This window comes from Microcaecilia unicolor, chromosome 4, assembly GCF_901765095.1.
Source record: "Microcaecilia unicolor chromosome 4, aMicUni1.1, whole genome shotgun sequence".
Taxonomy (NCBI): domain Eukaryota; kingdom Metazoa; phylum Chordata; class Amphibia; order Gymnophiona; family Siphonopidae; genus Microcaecilia; species Microcaecilia unicolor.
Window position 1 is genome coordinate 110,052,285 of NC_044034.1, and position 19,597 is coordinate 110,071,881.

The 19,597-nt window shown below is 41.6% G+C and overlaps 1 protein-coding gene across 5 annotated transcripts in view; it reads right to left on the bottom strand.

The window, feature by feature from the left end:
- Positions 1–19,597, bottom strand: part of DIAPH3 (diaphanous related formin 3) — a 494,215-nt gene that overhangs the window by 350,103 nt on the left and 124,515 nt on the right. For all 5 annotated transcript variants that reach the window (XM_030200561.1, XM_030200564.1, XM_030200562.1 and 2 more), the window contains 6 exons: positions 15,894–16,012; positions 15,530–15,646; positions 12,827–12,945; positions 12,638–12,702; positions 4,471–4,575; positions 2,094–2,372 (listed from right to left, as the gene is read on the bottom strand). In XM_030200561.1, coding sequence (XP_030056421.1) covers positions 2,094–2,372; positions 4,471–4,575; positions 12,638–12,702; positions 12,827–12,945; positions 15,530–15,646; positions 15,894–16,012 — 804 coding nt within the window. The remainder of the gene's footprint in view (positions 1–2,093; positions 2,373–4,470; positions 4,576–12,637; positions 12,703–12,826; positions 12,946–15,529; positions 15,647–15,893; positions 16,013–19,597) is intronic.

The following is a 19,597-nucleotide window of genomic DNA, read 5'->3' on the forward strand; positions in this document are numbered from 1 at the left end:
GAATGAGCATGCTGGGGCTGAGCCTGGGTAGGCTATCGAGAAGCAGGAGTGTACCTACACCTAGCATAGGAATAGGGAGCACTCCGCTTCCTCCAAAATACCTCCAAGTTGAGGAGGTAGTAGAAGACGCCAGGCGGGAGAGAGAATCCATACCAACATTATGCTTCTTGATCTGGTCAACAAGATCCTCTACTTTTTTCACCAAAAAGTTTGTCCCCCTGGCAAGGTAAATCCGCTATCCGCAGCTGGACCAAATGATCCAGGTCAGGCACGCAGCCATGAGAGTCTGCGCATCACTATACCTTGAGCAGTGATTTTGGATGCCACATCAAAAGAGTCGTGAGTGCCCCTGGCCAGGAATTTACGACACGTCTTCTTCTGCCTGACCACCTGGCAAAAAGGCTCGGCCTAGTCCGGAGGGAGGGCGTCAACCAAGCTAGACAGTTGCCTCACCTTGTTCCGCAAGTGGATGTTTGTGAAGAACTGATAAGACTGGATTTGGACAGTGAGCATAGGGTCCTGATACATCTTCCTCCCAAAAGATCCAATGTCCTTGGCTTCTCTGCCTGGGGGCGCCGAGGCATAGTCTCTAGTACTCTTTGCTCTTTTGAGGGCGGAGTCCACCACCATGGAATTGTGGGGTAACTGAGATCTCATCAATCCAGGTTCACCGTGGATCCGATATTGGGAATCAGGAATGGGTATCGGTACCTGAGATGGTCCGTTTGCGGAGTACAATGTTTGAAGCTGCTGGGTGTCCTCGATGACATGGAAGGAAAAACGGCCTCGGTGAAATCAAAAGACGCGATTGTGCCAAAAAAGAAGGGCACACAAAAAGGGAATAAGGCCGGCAGCATAGAAAACAAAGAAAACTTAAAAAGTCATGACAAAAAGTGAACTAAGAATTAAACACTATATATATTTTTTTTTATACAAAACAAGAAAAAAAGGCGACTAAACTCGCGAAAATAGAAGACTCTTTCCCAGGCCTCAACAAGGAGCACAGAAAAAACCTGCCGCACCTTGTCGCAAAAAAAAGGAAACTGAGGAGACGGGCATGCGCAGTGCGTGCAGCACGTGTGTCAGAAGACTCTGGTAAAAGTTTATTATTTGCTTTTGCAAAATACCGATTCCCAGACCGATGACCCACATGTGAGAACAAGCATCCTGCTTGTCCCCAGAGAAGTTTTTACTTATTAACAATGCTTTGAGCAACACAGAGACAAGTGTGGTGGCTGAAAACTGACAAATAATATTTTTAACGTCTGTTACAATTTTAGGAGTCATTTGGATTCCAAATGTACATTACAAAGGTCAATATATTAATCCAACAAGCTTTTTTCTTTTTACCGTGAACAAACTTCAGAGTATGTAAATACTTTGAATAAGATGAATTTCACTTAATTATACAAGCATCAATACTAACCTTTTGGATTACTATAATGTTATTTATTTTGGCTATTCCAAGCAATTGTTAACAAAATTGGACTATTCAAAATATGGCCTTACGATTTACTCTTTTAAAAATTCCGATAGTATTTCTCCAATATATATGCAGGTTCACTGGTTACCAATATATGCTAGAATCTTATTTGGTCTAGCCCCCCTACATTTTGCTAATCATTTTGTCTTTTCAACTTCAGTGAGAGACACAATAGCTTGCAATTTATTTAGTTATCCCTTTTTAAAGGGCAGAAAGAGGCTCAAGTTATTGGAGAATCTCTTAGCTTTCCAAGTGGCAAGACTAGATAAAACTATTTTGAATTTTATACATTCTGCTTTAGATTACAGGCATTTTAGGTGCATGATTAAGACATACCTGTTTAGAAATTTGTGTTAAATTCTGTAGATTAACGATTATCAGTCGCTTATTTCCTGGTCATTGACTTTGTTAATTTTAAAGGGAATTTTATTTTTTGTCATAATATAACATTGTTAATCTCTGGTTATTTCCAGGTTTATCTTTTATAATCCGTATAAAACCAAAAGATAAATAACTGACTATAAGATTTTGTTTTATGTAATGTTAAAACCATACACTCCGATTTTCTTAAAAAAAAAATATATATAGCACACAAAAAAAAAAATCTCACCTTTAACCAGTTGAATCTCTTCATAGTTACTTCAGGTTTGAACTCCTTTTTAGGCTTCAAACCAAATGGAAGTGTGTGTGAAGGGGGAGACCAATGACCTCCAACAAAACCAGGTGGAGGAGCCGGTGGTGCACCCACCAAAGGAGGTGGAGGTGGAGGAGGTGGCGGTGGTGGCGGTGGGGGAATCAGGGAAGCACATCCAGTGTCTGATGGTGGTACACTAGAAGGTGCTGGGGGCACCTGTAATTTAACATCTGATCCCACTATTGCAGACCCATACTGAAAAGGAAAAAAAAATACGCACAAATTGTAAAGATCTCGACTAGGTGTTTATTATCTGTGTTAAACAAATGCTAGTAAGGTAAGTAAGACATCAAATCAATACATTCTATGTTATTAGACAACATATTAAAAACCAAGGGTCCTTTTACTAAGCAGCGCTGAAAAATGGCTTGCAATAATGTAGGCAGGAGTTTTGGGTGCACGCCAATCCATTTTTCAGCACGCTGTAAAAAAAAGCCTTTTCAAAATTTTTGACAAAAATGGATGTGCAGCAAAATCAAAATTGCCGTGCGTCCATTTTGGGTCTGTGACCTTACCGCCAGTCATTGGCCTAGCGGTAAAGTCTCGCATGGTAACTGGGTGGTGATGACCTACGTGCATCAAATGTCACTTGGCGCAAATTAGATGCGCGCATCCAAAAATAATTATGTTTTGGCTGCGTGCCAAAAATAAAATTAGCACAAGAGCCAAGCAGTAGCCGGGTGGTAACTCCATTTTGGCATGCGTTGGACGCGTATAGATGCTTACGCAGCTTAGTAAAAGGGCCCCCAAAATAGCAAAATTATAAATAAAACTCATGTTAATTCTAAACATAAGTATTTGTAAACATAAAATGCCGTATGTATAAAAATATCATAAAGGGCCCCTTTTTCTAAGATGGCTAGAGGATTTAGCACGTGCTATAAATTAGGGTGCGCTAAACAATAAGACATCCATTATATTCCTATGGGCATTTTAGCGCACGCTAAATCCGCTAGTGCGCCTTAGTAAAGGGGACCCTTATGTTCTAAATCTGTCAAACATTGGGTAAGGGCAGAAGAAAAACTTAATGCAAGGGTCTCCAAACTTCTCTTGGGGGACCGCCAGCAAGTCGGGTTTTCAGGATATCCACAATCAATATGCATCAGAGAAATTTGCAGTGCATGCAAACGTATCTTATGAATATTGACTGTGGACAGCCTGAAAAGCCAGCTGGCTGGGGCTGCCACAGGATAGATCTGGGAATCTCTGACATAATACATAGACCTTATTAAGTACATAATGTATGGATTCACAAAAACACCCAAAAGTTACTGTTTCAAATTAGCATTCTCAAAAGAAAAAACAGCTACTGCTGCAGCAACCACCACCATTGCCAGCCAAAGTGATGGTACAAACTGACTATACCCTCCCCCACCCCCCAGCAGTAACATATGTGCTGGCCTAGGTAAACCAATTTGGATACAGAACTATAAAGAAAAAAAATTTTAATGTTAAAAAAGTACTTTATTAATTCTTTTCAATTAACAAAGTGTACACACGATATGGTATAGAACTGTATTTTAATATATAAATGGCATATGTGAAATTAAACAGTTTTATATAAAAGTTACTTGATTCCAGATCTGGAATTGTTCTTTGCCATGCTTTAAACTATTTTTCGAAATTGAAAAATTATCCAAAAATATACTCATTGAGACTATGGAACTCTCCCAAGGAGAGGTTTAAGAACCACTGAGAAAGTAGCTATCTTTCACTGCAGGATAGACAGAGCTGATGGCTCAGCAAAATAAGCTGAATAAGCAATAAATTGCTCTATCAAAATAAAGATCACTAATGTATGTCAGTCTTAAACCAAGACTTCTCACCCTTTGTTGTTAATTAGTTGTGAACTACATGCCACTGGGTGTGAAACCCAAATGAAATGTAAGGTTGAAGTTTAATTAACAAATGCCTGAAGACAAAATATGATCAATTAGGGAAAGGGGGAGAAGGGAAATGGGACTTGATATACCGCCTTTCTGAGGATTTTGCAACTACATTCAAAGCGGTTTACATATATTCAGGTACTTATTTTGTACCAGGGGAAATGGAGGGTTAAAGTGACTTGCCCAGAGTCACAAGGAGCTGCAGTGGGAATCGAACTCAGTTCCCCAGGATCAAAGTCCACTGCACTAACCACTAGCTACCCAGACATAAAAAAACTAATAGTAAACACCGTTATGAAAGTGTTTAAAAATGACAAATTTCAGCCTTGTAAAAAGGTATTAAGTGAAATGCATTTCACCAATGATGCTCTGGTATTCAATAAAACTCATTTACTAATGTCTATTACCTGATATTTAAAAGCTTGTAATTCTGCTTCAAGTTTATTGATTTTTTCTTCTTTACTCTGTAGTTGGGCTTGGGCTTCTTGGCGGAGTGTAAATTCTTCTTCAAACTGTAAAAGGAAAACTTTGTAATCATTGTGTAATTGTAGCACAGTTGTCCTCTTCAGCAACCGTGAAGGGGCACATCTAAGTGCTAAAGGATTACTGGCTAGCTTGCTGCAGTTCCTGGGGTTATCAGTTGGGAAAAGCATTAGGGCACTCAGGATACAGACACCAAACATGAAAAAAGAAATGCAAATCCTACAACAATCTTGTTTCTCAAAATTTTAATTTTATTAAAACACTAGTAAAAAAGCCCCGTTTCTGATGCAAATGAAACGGGGGCTAGCAAGGTTTTCTTCAGAGTGTGCATGTGGGAGTGTGTGTCCCTGCCCTCTGCCCTCTCTCCCTTCCCCCTCTGAGTCCAGTCCTTCAGTGTTAAGTTTCCAGCTGTTCTGTGTTTGTGTTACAGAGAGAGTGAGGGCATCTCTCTCCCCTCCCCCCTCTGAGTCCTTCACTGTTACAGAGATTTCGTGCTGTGCTGTTTTCTTTCACTCATGGGGAAACCGGATATCTCTGGCGCTTCACACTTCCGGCTGGAGGCTTCATAGAACGTTGGTGGTGCCTTTTATATATATATAGATTTGGTAAATGGTGTTCAACTGACAAAAAGTAAAGTTGCTATGTTATGTCCTGAACAAAATCCAACCAGAATACATATGCTAAGGACGCCATTCCTCCAAACTCTCCTGCATTAACTGTCTACAAATAAGCCTCTGGGATTTTGTTATTATATCCTCAATACAAAGCAAATGTCCTTCTCCATGAGAAATGAATGTTTCTCCTGAAAAATTAAAATAAGATCCTGTTAACATTATTAACTAGGGACTCTTGCAGTTTCATGTATCTGGCAGTTCTTCTGACTCCAGCAAGTAAATCAACTTCTTATGCCAAGCAAGATTGGCTTAAGAGTGAAACCGAAAAGATGGGGGTTGCTTTGTCTCTGAGCAAAAATGTTTGTTCTTGCCATGCCTATTTGTGTTCTTATGAAGGGCATATTTGTGTTGGCATAAGACTGGAATTCTGTTCATTAAGCAGCACACATGGAGGGTCATTTTCGAAAGGGACGTCCAAGTTGCAATTTGGACGTCCTTGCAAAACGGCAAAACCTAGGGGAGGGGAACCCATATTTTCGAAACAAGATAGACATCCATCTTTCATTTCGAAAATACCGTCAGGGACGTCCAAATCCTTAAATTTTGCCGTCCCTAGACATGGTCGTTTCTGATTTTCAGCGATTTTCGAAACCAAAGACATCCATGTCAGAAACGACCAAATGCAAGCCATTTGGTCGTGGGAGGAGCCAGCATTTGTAGTGCACTGGTCCCCGTGACATACCAGAACACCAACTGGGCACCCTAGGGGGCACTGCAGTGGACTTCATAAATTGCTCCCAGATATATAGCTCCCTTATCTTGTGTGCTGAGCCCCCCAAAGCCCACTTACCTACAACTGCACACCACTACCATAGCCTTTACAGGTGAAGGGGGGCACCTAGATGTGGGTACAGTGGTTTCTGGTGGGTTTTGGAGGGCTCGCTGTTTCCTCCACAAATGTAACAGGTAGGGGCGTATGGGCCTGGGTCCGCCTAAGTGCACTGCACCCACTAAAACTGCTCCAGGAACCTGCATACTGCTGTCACGGACCTGAGTATGAAGTTACCTACTCATGGTTAAACCCCAACTCTGGGGCCGATGCATAAAGCCTCACAATAGAGTCTTTACTCTACGCTGAAATTAATGCCACAAAAATGCCACAGCATGCTCAAACTAACGAGCATGCAAATCACTGCTGTGCTGTAATCCCACAGGCTCATAACTAAATGGCAACTTTCCTGTCAGTGCCAGGGGGATGCATCAGCTCCTCATCTGTGCCCCAAGCATTACCCAACCCAAAACCTCTTCCCACTCCCCCAAAAACCTATCCTGTGCATCTAGTGGCACCCACCCTGCCCCCACAAACCCGATCCCTTCCTCTTAATATCAAAGAAAAAAGTGCCCTGGTGATCCAGCGCCTCTATCCTGACCCGACCCAACCCCCCCTTCCTCTAATATTTAAAAACAAAAATGGTCTAGTGGCCCCCCCTCCCTCCACCCCATACACAAATTCCTTGGTATTATAGTAGTCCCCTCCTTCACAAAAAAATCCCTGATAGTCTAGGGGTAACCCCCACAACCAAATGACCCAAGCCTAGTCTCCCTGACCCTGTATCACGAACAAGGCAGAAGTAACATCCACCCACTCACTCTTGCCTTCAGGCGCCATCATCTGCATGATGGCACCTGGAACCAGGAGTGAGTGGGTGTCATTTCTGTCTCATTCAAGGTACGGTGTCATGGGGCTAGGCTTGAGCTCCCAGGGTAAGAATAAGGGATGGGTGGGGGGGGGGGGCTCGCACTAGACTACCAGGGGGTTTTATTTTGGATTTGGGGAAGAAGGGGCTACTAAACTACCAGGGAATTTATGTGTTGGGGTGGGTAGGCAAGGGCCACTAGACCACCAGGCATTTTTTCTTTTTAATATTAAGGGAAGGGGGAGAAAGCTCAGGATAGAGACCAAGTTGAACATAATCAGGGGTGGGGGCTCCACTAGACTGGGGGGAGGAGGAAGAATATTTAAGCTGGTGATAGGGTGGGGTATTCAAGGTCAGGGAGAGGAAGGAGGCTGCTAGGGATTGCTCCATGGCAAGGTGATTGGGTTGGAGGGATAGCAAGGGTGCCGTTAGACACTTGCGCCTCTCAACCAACCCTTCTATGCTTCCCCAGACCTAGTGAAAAGATTCCCATGCACATGTGTGAGAAACTTTTTTGTTGCTGTTGTTGAGCATGGCTGGAAATTCCAAATGACTGCATTAACATGCATTTTATTAAGTTCTCTGCATTTGTTGCATACATACAATAAAAGAGCACAACAGTATTCACTCAACAGTAAAGGTACTGAAAATGTGCGACAAAAAAAAAAAAACCTCCCCACCCCTCCCCCCACAAACATCAAATCAAATATAAGCATGCATTATACAACAGTAGATGAACAGTGTAGTCAAGTCTATTAAAAATTAAGGTATACAGAGTATAAAGTGTTAAACCAATGAAGCAAATTCAAAACTGTGCATAGTGTCAGACTGGCACCCATACTTGCAAAAAACGCCCAAGTCTATGCTGCTTTTCAGCCATATTTCCTTCATATTGGCAAAATAAACACACCGTATTCCACCACAGATGGACATTAAGCTGATCCGGTGTTCTCCAATTATGAACGATATGATGAAACTCTTTAGCAGTTAAAACAGAAAGAAGTGTGACCTGGTCTGCCATGAGATCAACAGAGTCCTCAAATAGATAAAGAAGTACTCCAGCATATGATAATAGTAGAGTAATCTGCATGACATGTTGGATCAGCTGCCAAAACCAACCCAAAACTGGTGCACCAAAGGGCAATCAAACAGGAGATGATCCAGTGTGCCAGTGTCCTGGTCCACATGCCCAGCAAAGAGGTGAAAGCTTAGTATCAATTTTATATAGCTTACTTGCAAGTCCAGAGCACTCTCCAAGCCACAAAGTATAGGGACTGGCGCACAGATGCACAGTACTGTAAACGTTTGAACCAAAATCAAGACCAATGAGCAGAGGAAATAGACTAGTGAATCTCACAAGACCACAGATCACAAACTTTGAGACGAAGTAGACTTTAAAACAAGAGGCATTATCAACTTGTACCATCTCGAAGCTTCATGGCCCACACTATGTATGGGAGCAACAAGGTCATAAATACTAGGTATTGGCTGCAGCTGACTCACAGTAATCCCTGTGCAGTGCATGTTGAAGCTGAGCCCATTGATAACTCTGATGAAATGGTAACCCAAATTTGTATCTCAGTTGAGAGCAAGAAGAAAAGGCATCCAGATCAACATCTTCCACAGTATAAATACCTTAATCCATCCATAACCACCAGATGATACGTTTACCATCAATACACAAAGAAGCATTGTTCTAAAAGTGGCCAGCTAGTAGTCTCAGCAAACGGCACTTGCAATCTGGTATCCAATTGTTACAAAGCCAGCTGAATAGAGAACAAAATTCTATTGGACCGATGGACAGATGGCAAAGTGGCTCCCAAAAAATCCTGTAACCAGTGTGGTACTACTAAATCCCACTTCAATAAAATACCATGCAGGGCAGTGATCAGGCAAGGACAATTACCACAAATCCCCCTTGGCTTAAAAGGTATGCCCAATGGTAATTGTAGAAATGAGGAAAGTTTACTCCACCTTGGTCCTTGGGAAGCTGAAGTTTCCTCATTGCAATTCTAGGCTGTTTTCCACGCCAAAGGTAGTGAGCAAAAAGCCTCTCAAGGGATTTGTACAATGAGTGAGAAAATAATATAGGTATCATACTCAAATAGTAAAAAATAACAGGTGCAATAGACATTTTAACAGTCTCAATGCGTCCCCACCAAGACAACCATCTAGGGGCTCACCCCTCACACAAGGATTTCACTTTTGTTAGCAAAGCAGAAACATTAGCCTCTAAAGTATCAGTCAAAGCATGCCTAAGCCAAACACCAAGGTATATAATATCTGTCTGTTGCCACTTAAAAGGATAGCCTTCCAGATGATCTTTAGTACAATTCACATTAAGTGGCAACAGTTTGGATTTCATCCAATCTTTTATCCAGAAAAAAACTCCAAATGAATTAATAAGCTCCAATAAAGCTGGTATAGTTTGAGTGGACTTAATTAAATACAGCAAAACATTGTCTGCATAAGCAGACAACTTGTATTCACGAGTACCCGCTTGTATACCTGCAATGCTAGAATGTTGCCAAATAGTCAACAGTGGCTCCAAGGCAAGATCAAATAGCAATGGTAACGACAGCCAACCTTGACGAGTACCCCATTGAAGGCAAAAAGGATCAGCTAAAGAATTATTTACACATAATCGTGCCCTGGGACTATGATATAGATCCTGCACCATACCAGAAAAATTAGGTTCAATACCAAACCATTCCAGGATGTGTAACATATAGTTCCAATTCATAAGACCAGTCAAAGGTCTTCTCGGCATCCAACAATACAGAGAAGGCCAGCTCAACCACTGAATTCGCTATATGCATGAGCTGCATACAAAGCCTAGTGTTATTCACTGAATGCCTAGCAGAAAAAACCCCCGATTGATCCATGTGTATTAGATGGTGTAAACATTTAGACAACAGCACCACTAATACCTTGGCATATATTTTCCCATCCACATTGATAAGGGATAAGGGACAAGGGACGGTAATTAGCTATATCTAATGGATCTCCATCCAGCTTTGGCAACACAGTTAGTGCTTCAACCATAGTACTGGTGATAGCTGTCTGTTCAGTCATGTGCAGTTACACCCCAAGAAGCTGAGACACTAAGATATCGTGATAAGTTTTATATAACTCCACGGTAAGCCCATCCATACCTGGAGTTTTTCTATTCTGAAGAATTTTTAATGCCTCCAGAATCTCATCTGCCTCAAGCTACAGATCTAAAATCTGCCTATCATCCTCAAGTTGGATGCTGTATATTAATCAAAAAGTCCTCACAAAGGTCTCATAGTAGCTGGTCTTTGCAAGCTGTACAGTTGATCATAAATGGCCCCGAGATCACTAGGTAGCTGACCTTGTGGGTCCCAAATTGCAGCAATCCTTTCTCTACTTTTCCTGCCTTTTAAATAAGAAGAAAGTACTTCCCCTGCCTTATTATTAACACTATAGTAAGAGGTCTGTTGCACAAAAAGCTCACCTCAAGCTTGTTGACTTAAAAGAAAATTGTACTGACATTTCACCTTACATAATGCTGACCTGGGTCCATTTTTCGAGCAGCTGTTTCTCTAAAGTAGCTATAGAAGTTTCAAGAGCAGTGAGCTCTAACTTACATTCCTTATGTAATTTAGCAGAGTAACTCAAAATAGCCCCTCTGATTGTGGCCTTATAGGCATCCCACCAAGTGATAGGGGAAGTGTCTTCAAGCTTATTAAATTCAAAATAGTCCTCAAACATGACATATAGGTTATAAAATCAGAATCAATAGCAGAATCAAGCACCTGAGTAACCAAATCCTTCAGATATCAAAAATAATTTGCAAATGGGATTGATGAACTTAGGAGATAAATGTGTACTCTTTCCCATGAGGATGAAGACGCCATATGTCCACCAATCCCCCTTCATCAAGGAGGCTTCTCAGAGAAGGCAAAACTGTATGTGAATGCAAACAAGGGTGCCTATCTAAAATAGGGTCTATCATTTGGTTGAAATCCCCAGCCAAAATTACTCGAAGATTCCTAATTTCTAGTAGCAAAGTTTGCAAGGAATAAAAAAAAGCGTAGGCAGAAAAATAGTAACAGCAGCAACAGAGGATTGTCCCTTTTTAAGCTTTACATACAGCCTTCTGCCATTCATGTCAGTTTTTTGATCCTACTACTACTATTTAGCATTTCTATAGCGCTACAAAGTGTACGCAGCGCTGCACAAACATAGAAGAGACAGTCCCTGCTCAAAGAGCTTACAATCTAGTAGACAAAAAATAAGGCAAACAAATCAATTAATGTGTAGAAGAAAGAGGAGAGAAGGGTAGGTGGAGGCGAGTGGATACAAATGGTTACGAGTCAAAAGCAATGTTAGAGGTGGGCTTTCAATCTAGATTTAAATATGGTCATCCACCAAGAGGACAGCACTGCGGTTAACCAATATTGCCACCCCACCTTTTTTAGACACAGCTGCCCCAAAGCAACAGGTCTGAAACCACCAACCTTGCAATTTACGAGATTTGCAGGGGTCCAAATATGTTTCTTGTAAAAGACACAAACCAACATTTTGTTTCTTGAGGTAATTAAGTACTTTCTTGCGTTTTATAGGGTTGTTAAGGCCATTAACATTCAGCGAATAAAGTTTCAAATTAGCCACAACAGCCAAAGAAAGAAAGATTCCAGCTCAGTCCAATATTTGCTTTACCGCTGACCCACTCTCAAATCAGAAAACTGACAGCCATATAACAAGCTCCAGACCAACAGGCAAGCACAGCCCTATTTGGCTTCTCTACTATACAACCATGCGCAATATCAGGTACACAGCACGGTCCCTTCCTCCCCACCCCGTTACAAGGGCCTCATGATCCGCCCATCATTGTTGCACATCACCTTCAAGCACACCTCTACTTTAGAAGATCTCTCCACACTCGCAGTAAGTTGTACTGCCATGTTCGCCACCTCTTGAAAAGCTGCTATACTCGGAGCTATCTTGTATCATGGATTTGACAGTTTCCAGTTCCATCATTTTTGGGTCGACAATCTCCTGTAGCTCCCTCGGCGTCATCTTTAATGGAGTGGGGAGATCTTGTTTTGGCCGCTTCCCACTTCCATGGGCTCCAAAAGCCATCCTGATTTTATTTTGCTTGCCAGCAGATATTGTACTGTGTATCTCTTACTTAAAAGATACCAAAAAAAATTAGGAAAAATCGAAGTGCCATTTAGCATAAATACGACGTGGGTAGGGAAAGCAGCAAGTTCAGGCAGCCAATCTACACCCCTACAGGCTCCGCCCCCACATTAACATGCATGTAAATACATGTTAATGGATTCTGCAGTAATGGTTTTCGCAGGAGTTAATACCTGTGCTGAAACTATTTGAGTATTGCTCCGAAAAAACCCGCAGTAAAACTGGGTTAAGCTACAGCAATGCTTTGTGCATTGCCCCTCCCTGCAGTGTTTAAACTATTTAATTTTACTGTGTACATGGTAGCTTTTATGCAATTTATCTTTAAGTGACAGAGAAAGTGTGGTAAGGTGAGCATAATGTTAATGTGGCTGGAACCGAGAGGCAAGGCTGGTGAAAAATGTTATGGTATATAGCTACATCCTGAAAATCCAAGGACAACTTTTTCATCTCAGAAACACAATGAAATATTATGTAGTTAAATTTCAAATGTTTACTCAGCAGGATACATATTTTAATACTAAAATAAATAATGCATGTTGAATGGTACGATGGTTACACACATACAACCACACACACACAGTGCTTCAGTACTGCAAACAAATGTAACTTACTTTCCTGGCCAGTTCTAAAGCTGTTCGTTCATATTCTTCTGTTCTTGCCTTGCTGATGCAAACATCTACAAAAATAGGCAGATAATATATTTAATCTTATACATCCAATTAGAGAGACTGCATATGCTTAGTTTTTTTTTGTTTGTTTGTTTTTTAATCAGTAGAACAGTTTAGAATTCATGCACTCACCCAAAAGATGACAGAAATCAACATCTAATCGTTTACGATATGTGAAATCTGGGTCTGTTCCACTTCGGTGTAAGACTATTTGGGAGACACACTCTTCAATTATTTTGAAATACTGTGGTCTAAAGAAGAAGGAAAAATAGTCACAGTATACACCAACAAATCTGCCCACAGAGGGGTCCTTTTACTAAGGTGCACTGAAAAGTGGCCTGCGCTGGTGCAACACATGTATTGGACAAGAGCAGGTTCATTTTTCAATGCACCTGCAAAAAGAGCCTTTTTTTGGCTGACAATGGATGTGCAGCAAAATGAAAATTGGCACGCGTCCATTTTCTGCCTGAGACCTATTGCCACCCATTGACTTAGCGGTAAGGCCTCACGAGTTAACCAGGCAGTAATCGTCAGCTGCCCGGTTAACGCCGTGCGCCAGAAATGTTCCAGCATATGTAAAAAATTTAATTAGTGCCTGGGCCACGCAGTAGCCAGGGGTAGTTCTGAATTGGCGCGCGTAGGCACCTACGCGGCTTAGTAAAGGGCCCCTGAATCTCTTACTTGTGCATGTTTTACATGCCAGCAAGGAGACAGGTAATTTATCAAAAATCTGTAACGTTTATTTAATTTAGTATCAAGAGTATCAAGGCAATGTAAATACATCATAGCTGACCAAACAATACAACACCATATATGTCAGGACAAGACAATCCTGAATCAATAGGAAGGATGTATAACAATAATTCTCCTGAAGACAATATCATGTAAATAAGGGCCCTGTTTACTAAGGTGTGCTAGTAATTTTACTGCACACTAATGCTAGATACACCCATATATTCACATAGGTATCTCTAGCATTAGTGCGCTAAAAACACTGGAACGCCTATAGCACCCCTTAATAAACATGGCCCTAAGTTAGTAAAACAAAAAAATAAATAAGGAGAAAAGAACATTCAAGATAGTGATACAGTAGGTAGAAGAAAGAAAAAAAAAAGACTAATAAAAAATCATGTCTAAAGAGATGGGTCTGAATGCAGAATATCTGAGTAGCTGATCCCGTCACAGATGGACAGTCCTAGCTGGCTGATATAGAATAAGCATTTTTTTCAAGGTAGGGAGGTAGACCCCTGCAATAAGCTTTGTGTATAAGAAGGTTTTTAAAATAAATCCTGCTAGAGATGGATAGCCAGCGTTGCTCAATCAAAAAAGGGGTTAAATAGTCATAAATGTCTGAACTATAGATCATTTCCAATGCTGTATTCTGGAGCAGCTGAACAGGACTTAAGGTGTCATGAAGCAGACCTGCCAAAATAAAATTGCAGTAATCTAACCATCTGAGAACCAGAGCAAGTATTGTCTTAAAGTTTTACTATTAAAAAAATGTAGATTATAGGTTTGCAAACATATTTTAGACTTTAAAGAATATGCAGAACCAGATTTCAGTTCCCAGAGAAAACAGTGCAAAAAAGAGAGCCTGTATTGTAGAATTACAAGACAAATAACATGTAGAGCAAGGGACAAGATTTCCTAGCTGTCTCAGACACCAGTGGTGCCAAACATGGGACAGTGGCCAAACAGGCATAGTGGACATAAGCAAAAGCCACAGCCTAACAGGCTCAGAAAAATGCAGGGTCCCTTAATAGGATCATTAAATTCATCCAACGTGGCCAGCCCTCAGAGGCCCAAGGAGCATGACCTTTCCTTGGATGTAATCCTTCATCATACAACACCGCTGCACCTATTCAAATATGTTTTTCACAAAATTCATTAAAACTAAAACCTCTTTCACAGCACAGACACCATAAACAACATTTTCCCTAAAAAGAAGAAATCTTAGGTTTTTTTAATGAGCACTAAATTCATAAGCTCACTTTTTTCCTGTGCCAACGACTTTAAACTCATACAACTAATTATGGAGAACTTGTATGCGTTCAATAAGAATGCTTGGGAGTCAAAATTGTTTGAGGACATGTTGAAGCAGTGTTACTTTGCTGACACCATACTCTTCCATATTGGTTACTGTCCACCAAGAAAAAGTATTGAAAAGTATTGTAATCCTTTCAATGATTCCATGAGTTAGAAATCATTTTTCCAAATAATTGAGACTGTATGCACAACCAGGTTTTCCTTCTCAGCTTTGGTAGAACAACTTGTTTCGGGGATGTGTTTGCAATTAATCTGTCTTCATGTTGCTTGTAATATCTTTCAATCATGCAAATATCAATGTGTGCTTTACATGTAGTTCAACTGTGATGAGAAAAGTTCTTCCCTTTGAAACAAATTTTTATTGTTCCAAGGTAGTCTATGAGAAAATGGAGAATGTGAAAAAATGCTATTGTCTTGTTTTGCAACAATACTTTCAAGGTGCACTATGACACTTCTGTCTTTTACAAGGTTACTCATCTTACATTACGAAGACTGGGCTTTGTAGTGCCTACAGCTCTGCTGCTGCCTCAGTTCTAAGAGTCATATGTTCAGAGCAAAAGACTGGTCTAGACCTACCCTCATTTGAGTTATTGAGAAGAGAGTGCAACTGCTTCCACACAGTGTCATGCAAACGGAAGGTCTTGGGATCTGAAGGAAAATTCTATTCATCAAAAGAAAGTGTCGTAACATTTCCAGAAATATTCTTATCTGTTGAATAGCTTATTTTTTTCTTACTTGTAGCCCAAATACACTGATAAAGAAAGAATGAATTTCTATAATTTAACTTACCGTACAAAATAATCATTTCTGATGAGCAAAAGATGTTGCAGGATGGAAAGAAAATATCCCTCTGCACCAGTGTCCTTAACTATGTTCCACACCATATTAAACACATCATTTGCATCAGTGGGTATGTTAAGGAGTGCAAAAAAAGAACTAAGTATATTACAGCTTCTAGAAGATTTTTTTTTGTTAAGCTAATGCTTTGGTAAGACTTTTTTTTTTTTAAAGCAATGTGCTTTAAGAATTAACTTTTAGTAAGTTTTCAAATATATTTGGAATTTCAAAAATTCACACTTGATTTGACTACAACGCAAAAAAATTAGATTACAACTATACTCAAACATGATTATTTCTCTGCATGAAAGGATATTCAACTTCTGATCTGATATCTTCTAAACGATGTGAAAACTCAATCATGTCTCCTTCCTTGTGCTCATCAAACACCCTGAGCTGGATATCCAACGCATCATTTTTTAAGCATTTCAGTTGCTGTAATAGAAAGTTACATGTACTGTAACTATATATTATACTTTGCCCAATTCAAGTCATATCCATATATTTTGTATGTCATTAGCTGTAACACGTTATCTTCAGATATTGCTTTAATCAATACAAAGAAAAGGCCAAATAGCTCTACTCATTTTATTTGTGTTTTGAAGCCATAACTAAAGCTCTGTGGTCTACAAATCAAATAGTTCATTCCTTATACAATTCATCCCATGCCCATGAATTTTAGATAATTTTGACAACTCCACTGATTTTCCAAGTGGATAAAATCAATATACTAAACTGAACAGTATGCAACCATAACGTAATCCATATGCAATGGTACGCACTTTTTTTTTTTTAATTTCACAAAGCTAACCATAAAAGCAACATACAAATAATTGCAATCTTGGAGTGAAACCAAACATTTTCCACTAAATTTCATGACACATTAACTGGAAAAACAAGCATATCCTCAAATCACAAAAAAACTGAGTCAGACTTCCTTAAATATTGGGAAAAGAAAACATGCCCATGTACTATGGTGGCAATTTTTATGAGATATTAAAAGCACTTGTTTTTAACTTTAAAAGATCAAAAACGAAGTTAACTACACGTTACCAGGTGATCACCAAGGACAGCAGGATATCAATGAGTTATGTCATCCAACTGAATATCACATGGGAATTTTTCCCAGCACTGAAGAGGAGAGGGTTTTGAGACAGTCTAGCAGCACACTTGACTATTCCAGCCTGCTGCTGCCACATTGGACACAGTTCTTACAAGCTAATTAGAACACAACTCCTTGGGGAGGTGGGAGGGTGGGAGGATTTAGATCATGCTATCCTATACACCTGGAAAGTAGCTGTTTTTTCCCCAAGGATAAAAAGGATATGGAAATTCACACATATAAGTCTTCCTAGCTACAAAAGGCATCCTACCTATAGGCTGTGTTCAACAAAAAAAAGGGGGGGGGGGAAGAATACAACTACTGACATTGCAATGGGCAGACAACAAACATTTTAGTGGCAACCAGTATTATGTTTGTTTTTTTGTTTGGGGTTTTCTTTTTTTTAATACGCTGCCTGAGAATGAAAGAAATGAACTTGGGGGGGGGGGGGGGGGGGGGGGGCGGGGGGAGTTAGCTTCTAATAAATCCTGGAAAAGTGCCCAGTCAAGCCTATCAGGAGTTGTGTTCTAGGCAATGGTGGAAGGTGAATGTGTGGACAGAAGTCCATGCTACATATCTACAAATCTCTTATATAGAGGCCAATCTCAAGTGGGCTACTGAAACCACCACAATCTGCCAATTATGAAAACAAACAGAATGTCAGTCATTATTAGGAGAGGAATGGAGAACAAATAGAGAATATCATAACGCCTCTATAATCACTGCTTGATGCCACTGCACCTCAAATACTACATGCAATTCAGATCATTGCATCAAACAAAGATAGAATTAGAGGAGGTACACAGAAAGGCAGCTAAAATAAGGGGATGGAACAATGTCCCTAAAAGGAAAGACTAAAGAGGTTAGGGCTCTTCAACTTAAAGAGATAGCTGGGGGGAAGTATATCAAGTGAATGATACATACCTGTAGCAGGTGTTCTCCGAGGACAGCAGGCTGATTGTTCTCACGACTGGGTGACGTCTGCGTCAGCCCCCATCAACCGGAAGAAGCTTCGCGGGCGGTCCGCACGCAGGGCACGCCCACCGTGCGTGCGCGGCCGTCTTCCCGCCCGTGCGCGACCGCTCCCGCCAGTTGAATGACAAGCAAAAAGATGAAAACGCAACTCCAAAGGGGAGGAGGGAGGGTAGGTGAGAACAATCAGCCTGCTGTCCTCGGAGAACACCTGCTACAGGTATGTATCATTCACTTTCTCCGAGGACAAGCAGGCTGCTTGTTCTCACGACTGGGGTATCCCTAGCTCTCAAGCTCACTCAAAACAAGAACCCAGGTCAATTGAACCTCGCAACGGCGAGGGTATAACAGAAATTGACCTACGAAGAACAACTAACTGAGAGTGCAGCCTGACCAGAATAAATTCGGGTCCTGGAGGGTGGAGTTGGATTTACACCCCAAACAGATTCTGCAGCACCGACTGCCCGAACCGACTGTCGCGTCGGGTATCCTGCTGGAGGCAGTAATGTGATGTGAATGTGTGGACAGATGACCACGTCGCAGCCTTGCAAATCTCTTCAATAGTGGCTGACTTCAAGTGGGCCACTGACGCTGCCATGGCTCGAACACTATGAGCCGTGACATGACCCTCAAGAGCCAGCCCAGCCTGGGCGTAAGTGAAGGAAATGCAATCTGCTAGCCAATTGGAGATGGTGCGTTTCCCGACAGCGACCCCTAGCCTGTTAGGGTCGAAAGAAACAAACAATTGGGCGGACTGTCTGTGGGGCTGTGTCCGCTCCAAGTAGAAGGCCAATGCTCTCTTGCAGTCCAATGTGTGCAACTGACGTTCAGCAGGGCGGGTATGCGTCCTGGGAAAGAATGTTGGCAAGACAATTGACTGGTTAAGATGGAACTCCGACACCACCTTCGGCAGGAACTTTGGGTGGGTGCGGAGCACTACTCTGTTGTGATGAAATTTGGTATATGGAGCATGAGCTACCAGGGCTTGAAGCTCACTGACCCTACGAGCTGAAGTAACTGCCACCAAGAAAATGACCTTCCAGGTCAAGTACTTCAGATGGCAGGTATTCAGTGGCTCAAAAGGAGGTTTCATCAGCTGGGTGAGGACGACGTTGAGATCCCATGACACTGTAGGAGGCTTGATAGGGGGCTTTGACAAAAGCAAGCCTCTCATGAATCGAACGACTAAAAGCTCTCCAGAGATGGCTTTACCTTCCACACGATAATGGTAAGCACTAATCGCACCAAGGTGATTCCTTACTGAGTTGGTCTTGAGGCCAGACTCTGACAAGTGCAGAAGGTATTCAAGCAGGTTCTGTGCAGGGCAAGAACGAGGTTCTAGGGCCTTGCTCTCACACCAAACGACAAACCTCCTCCACTTGAAAAAGTAACTCTTTTTAGTGGAATCCTTCCTAGAGGCAAGTAAGACACGGGAGACACCCTCAGACAGACCCAACGCAGTGAAGTCTACGCCCTCAACATCCAGGCCGTGAAAGCCAGGGACTGAAGGTTGGGGTGCAGCAACGCTCCGTCGTTCTGCGAAATGAGAGTCGGAAAACACTCCAATCTCCACGGTTCTTCTGAGGACAACTCCAGAAGAAGAGGGAACCAGATCTGACGGGGCCAAAAGGGCGCTATCAGAATCATGGTGCCGTGGTCTTGCTTGAGCTTCAGTAAGGTCTTCCCCACCAAAGGTATGGGAGGATAAGCATACAGGAGGCCGGTTCCCCAATGGAGGAGAAAGGCATCTGACGCTAGCCTGCCGTGTGCCTGTAGTCTGGAACAGAACAGAGGCAGCTTGTGGTTGGTCTGAGAGGCGAAAAGGTCCACCGAGGGGGTGCCCCACTCTCGGAAGATCTTGCGTACCACTCTGGAATGAAGCGACCACTCGTGCGGTTGCATGACTCTGCTCAGTCTGTCGGCCAGACTGTTGTTTACGCCTGCCA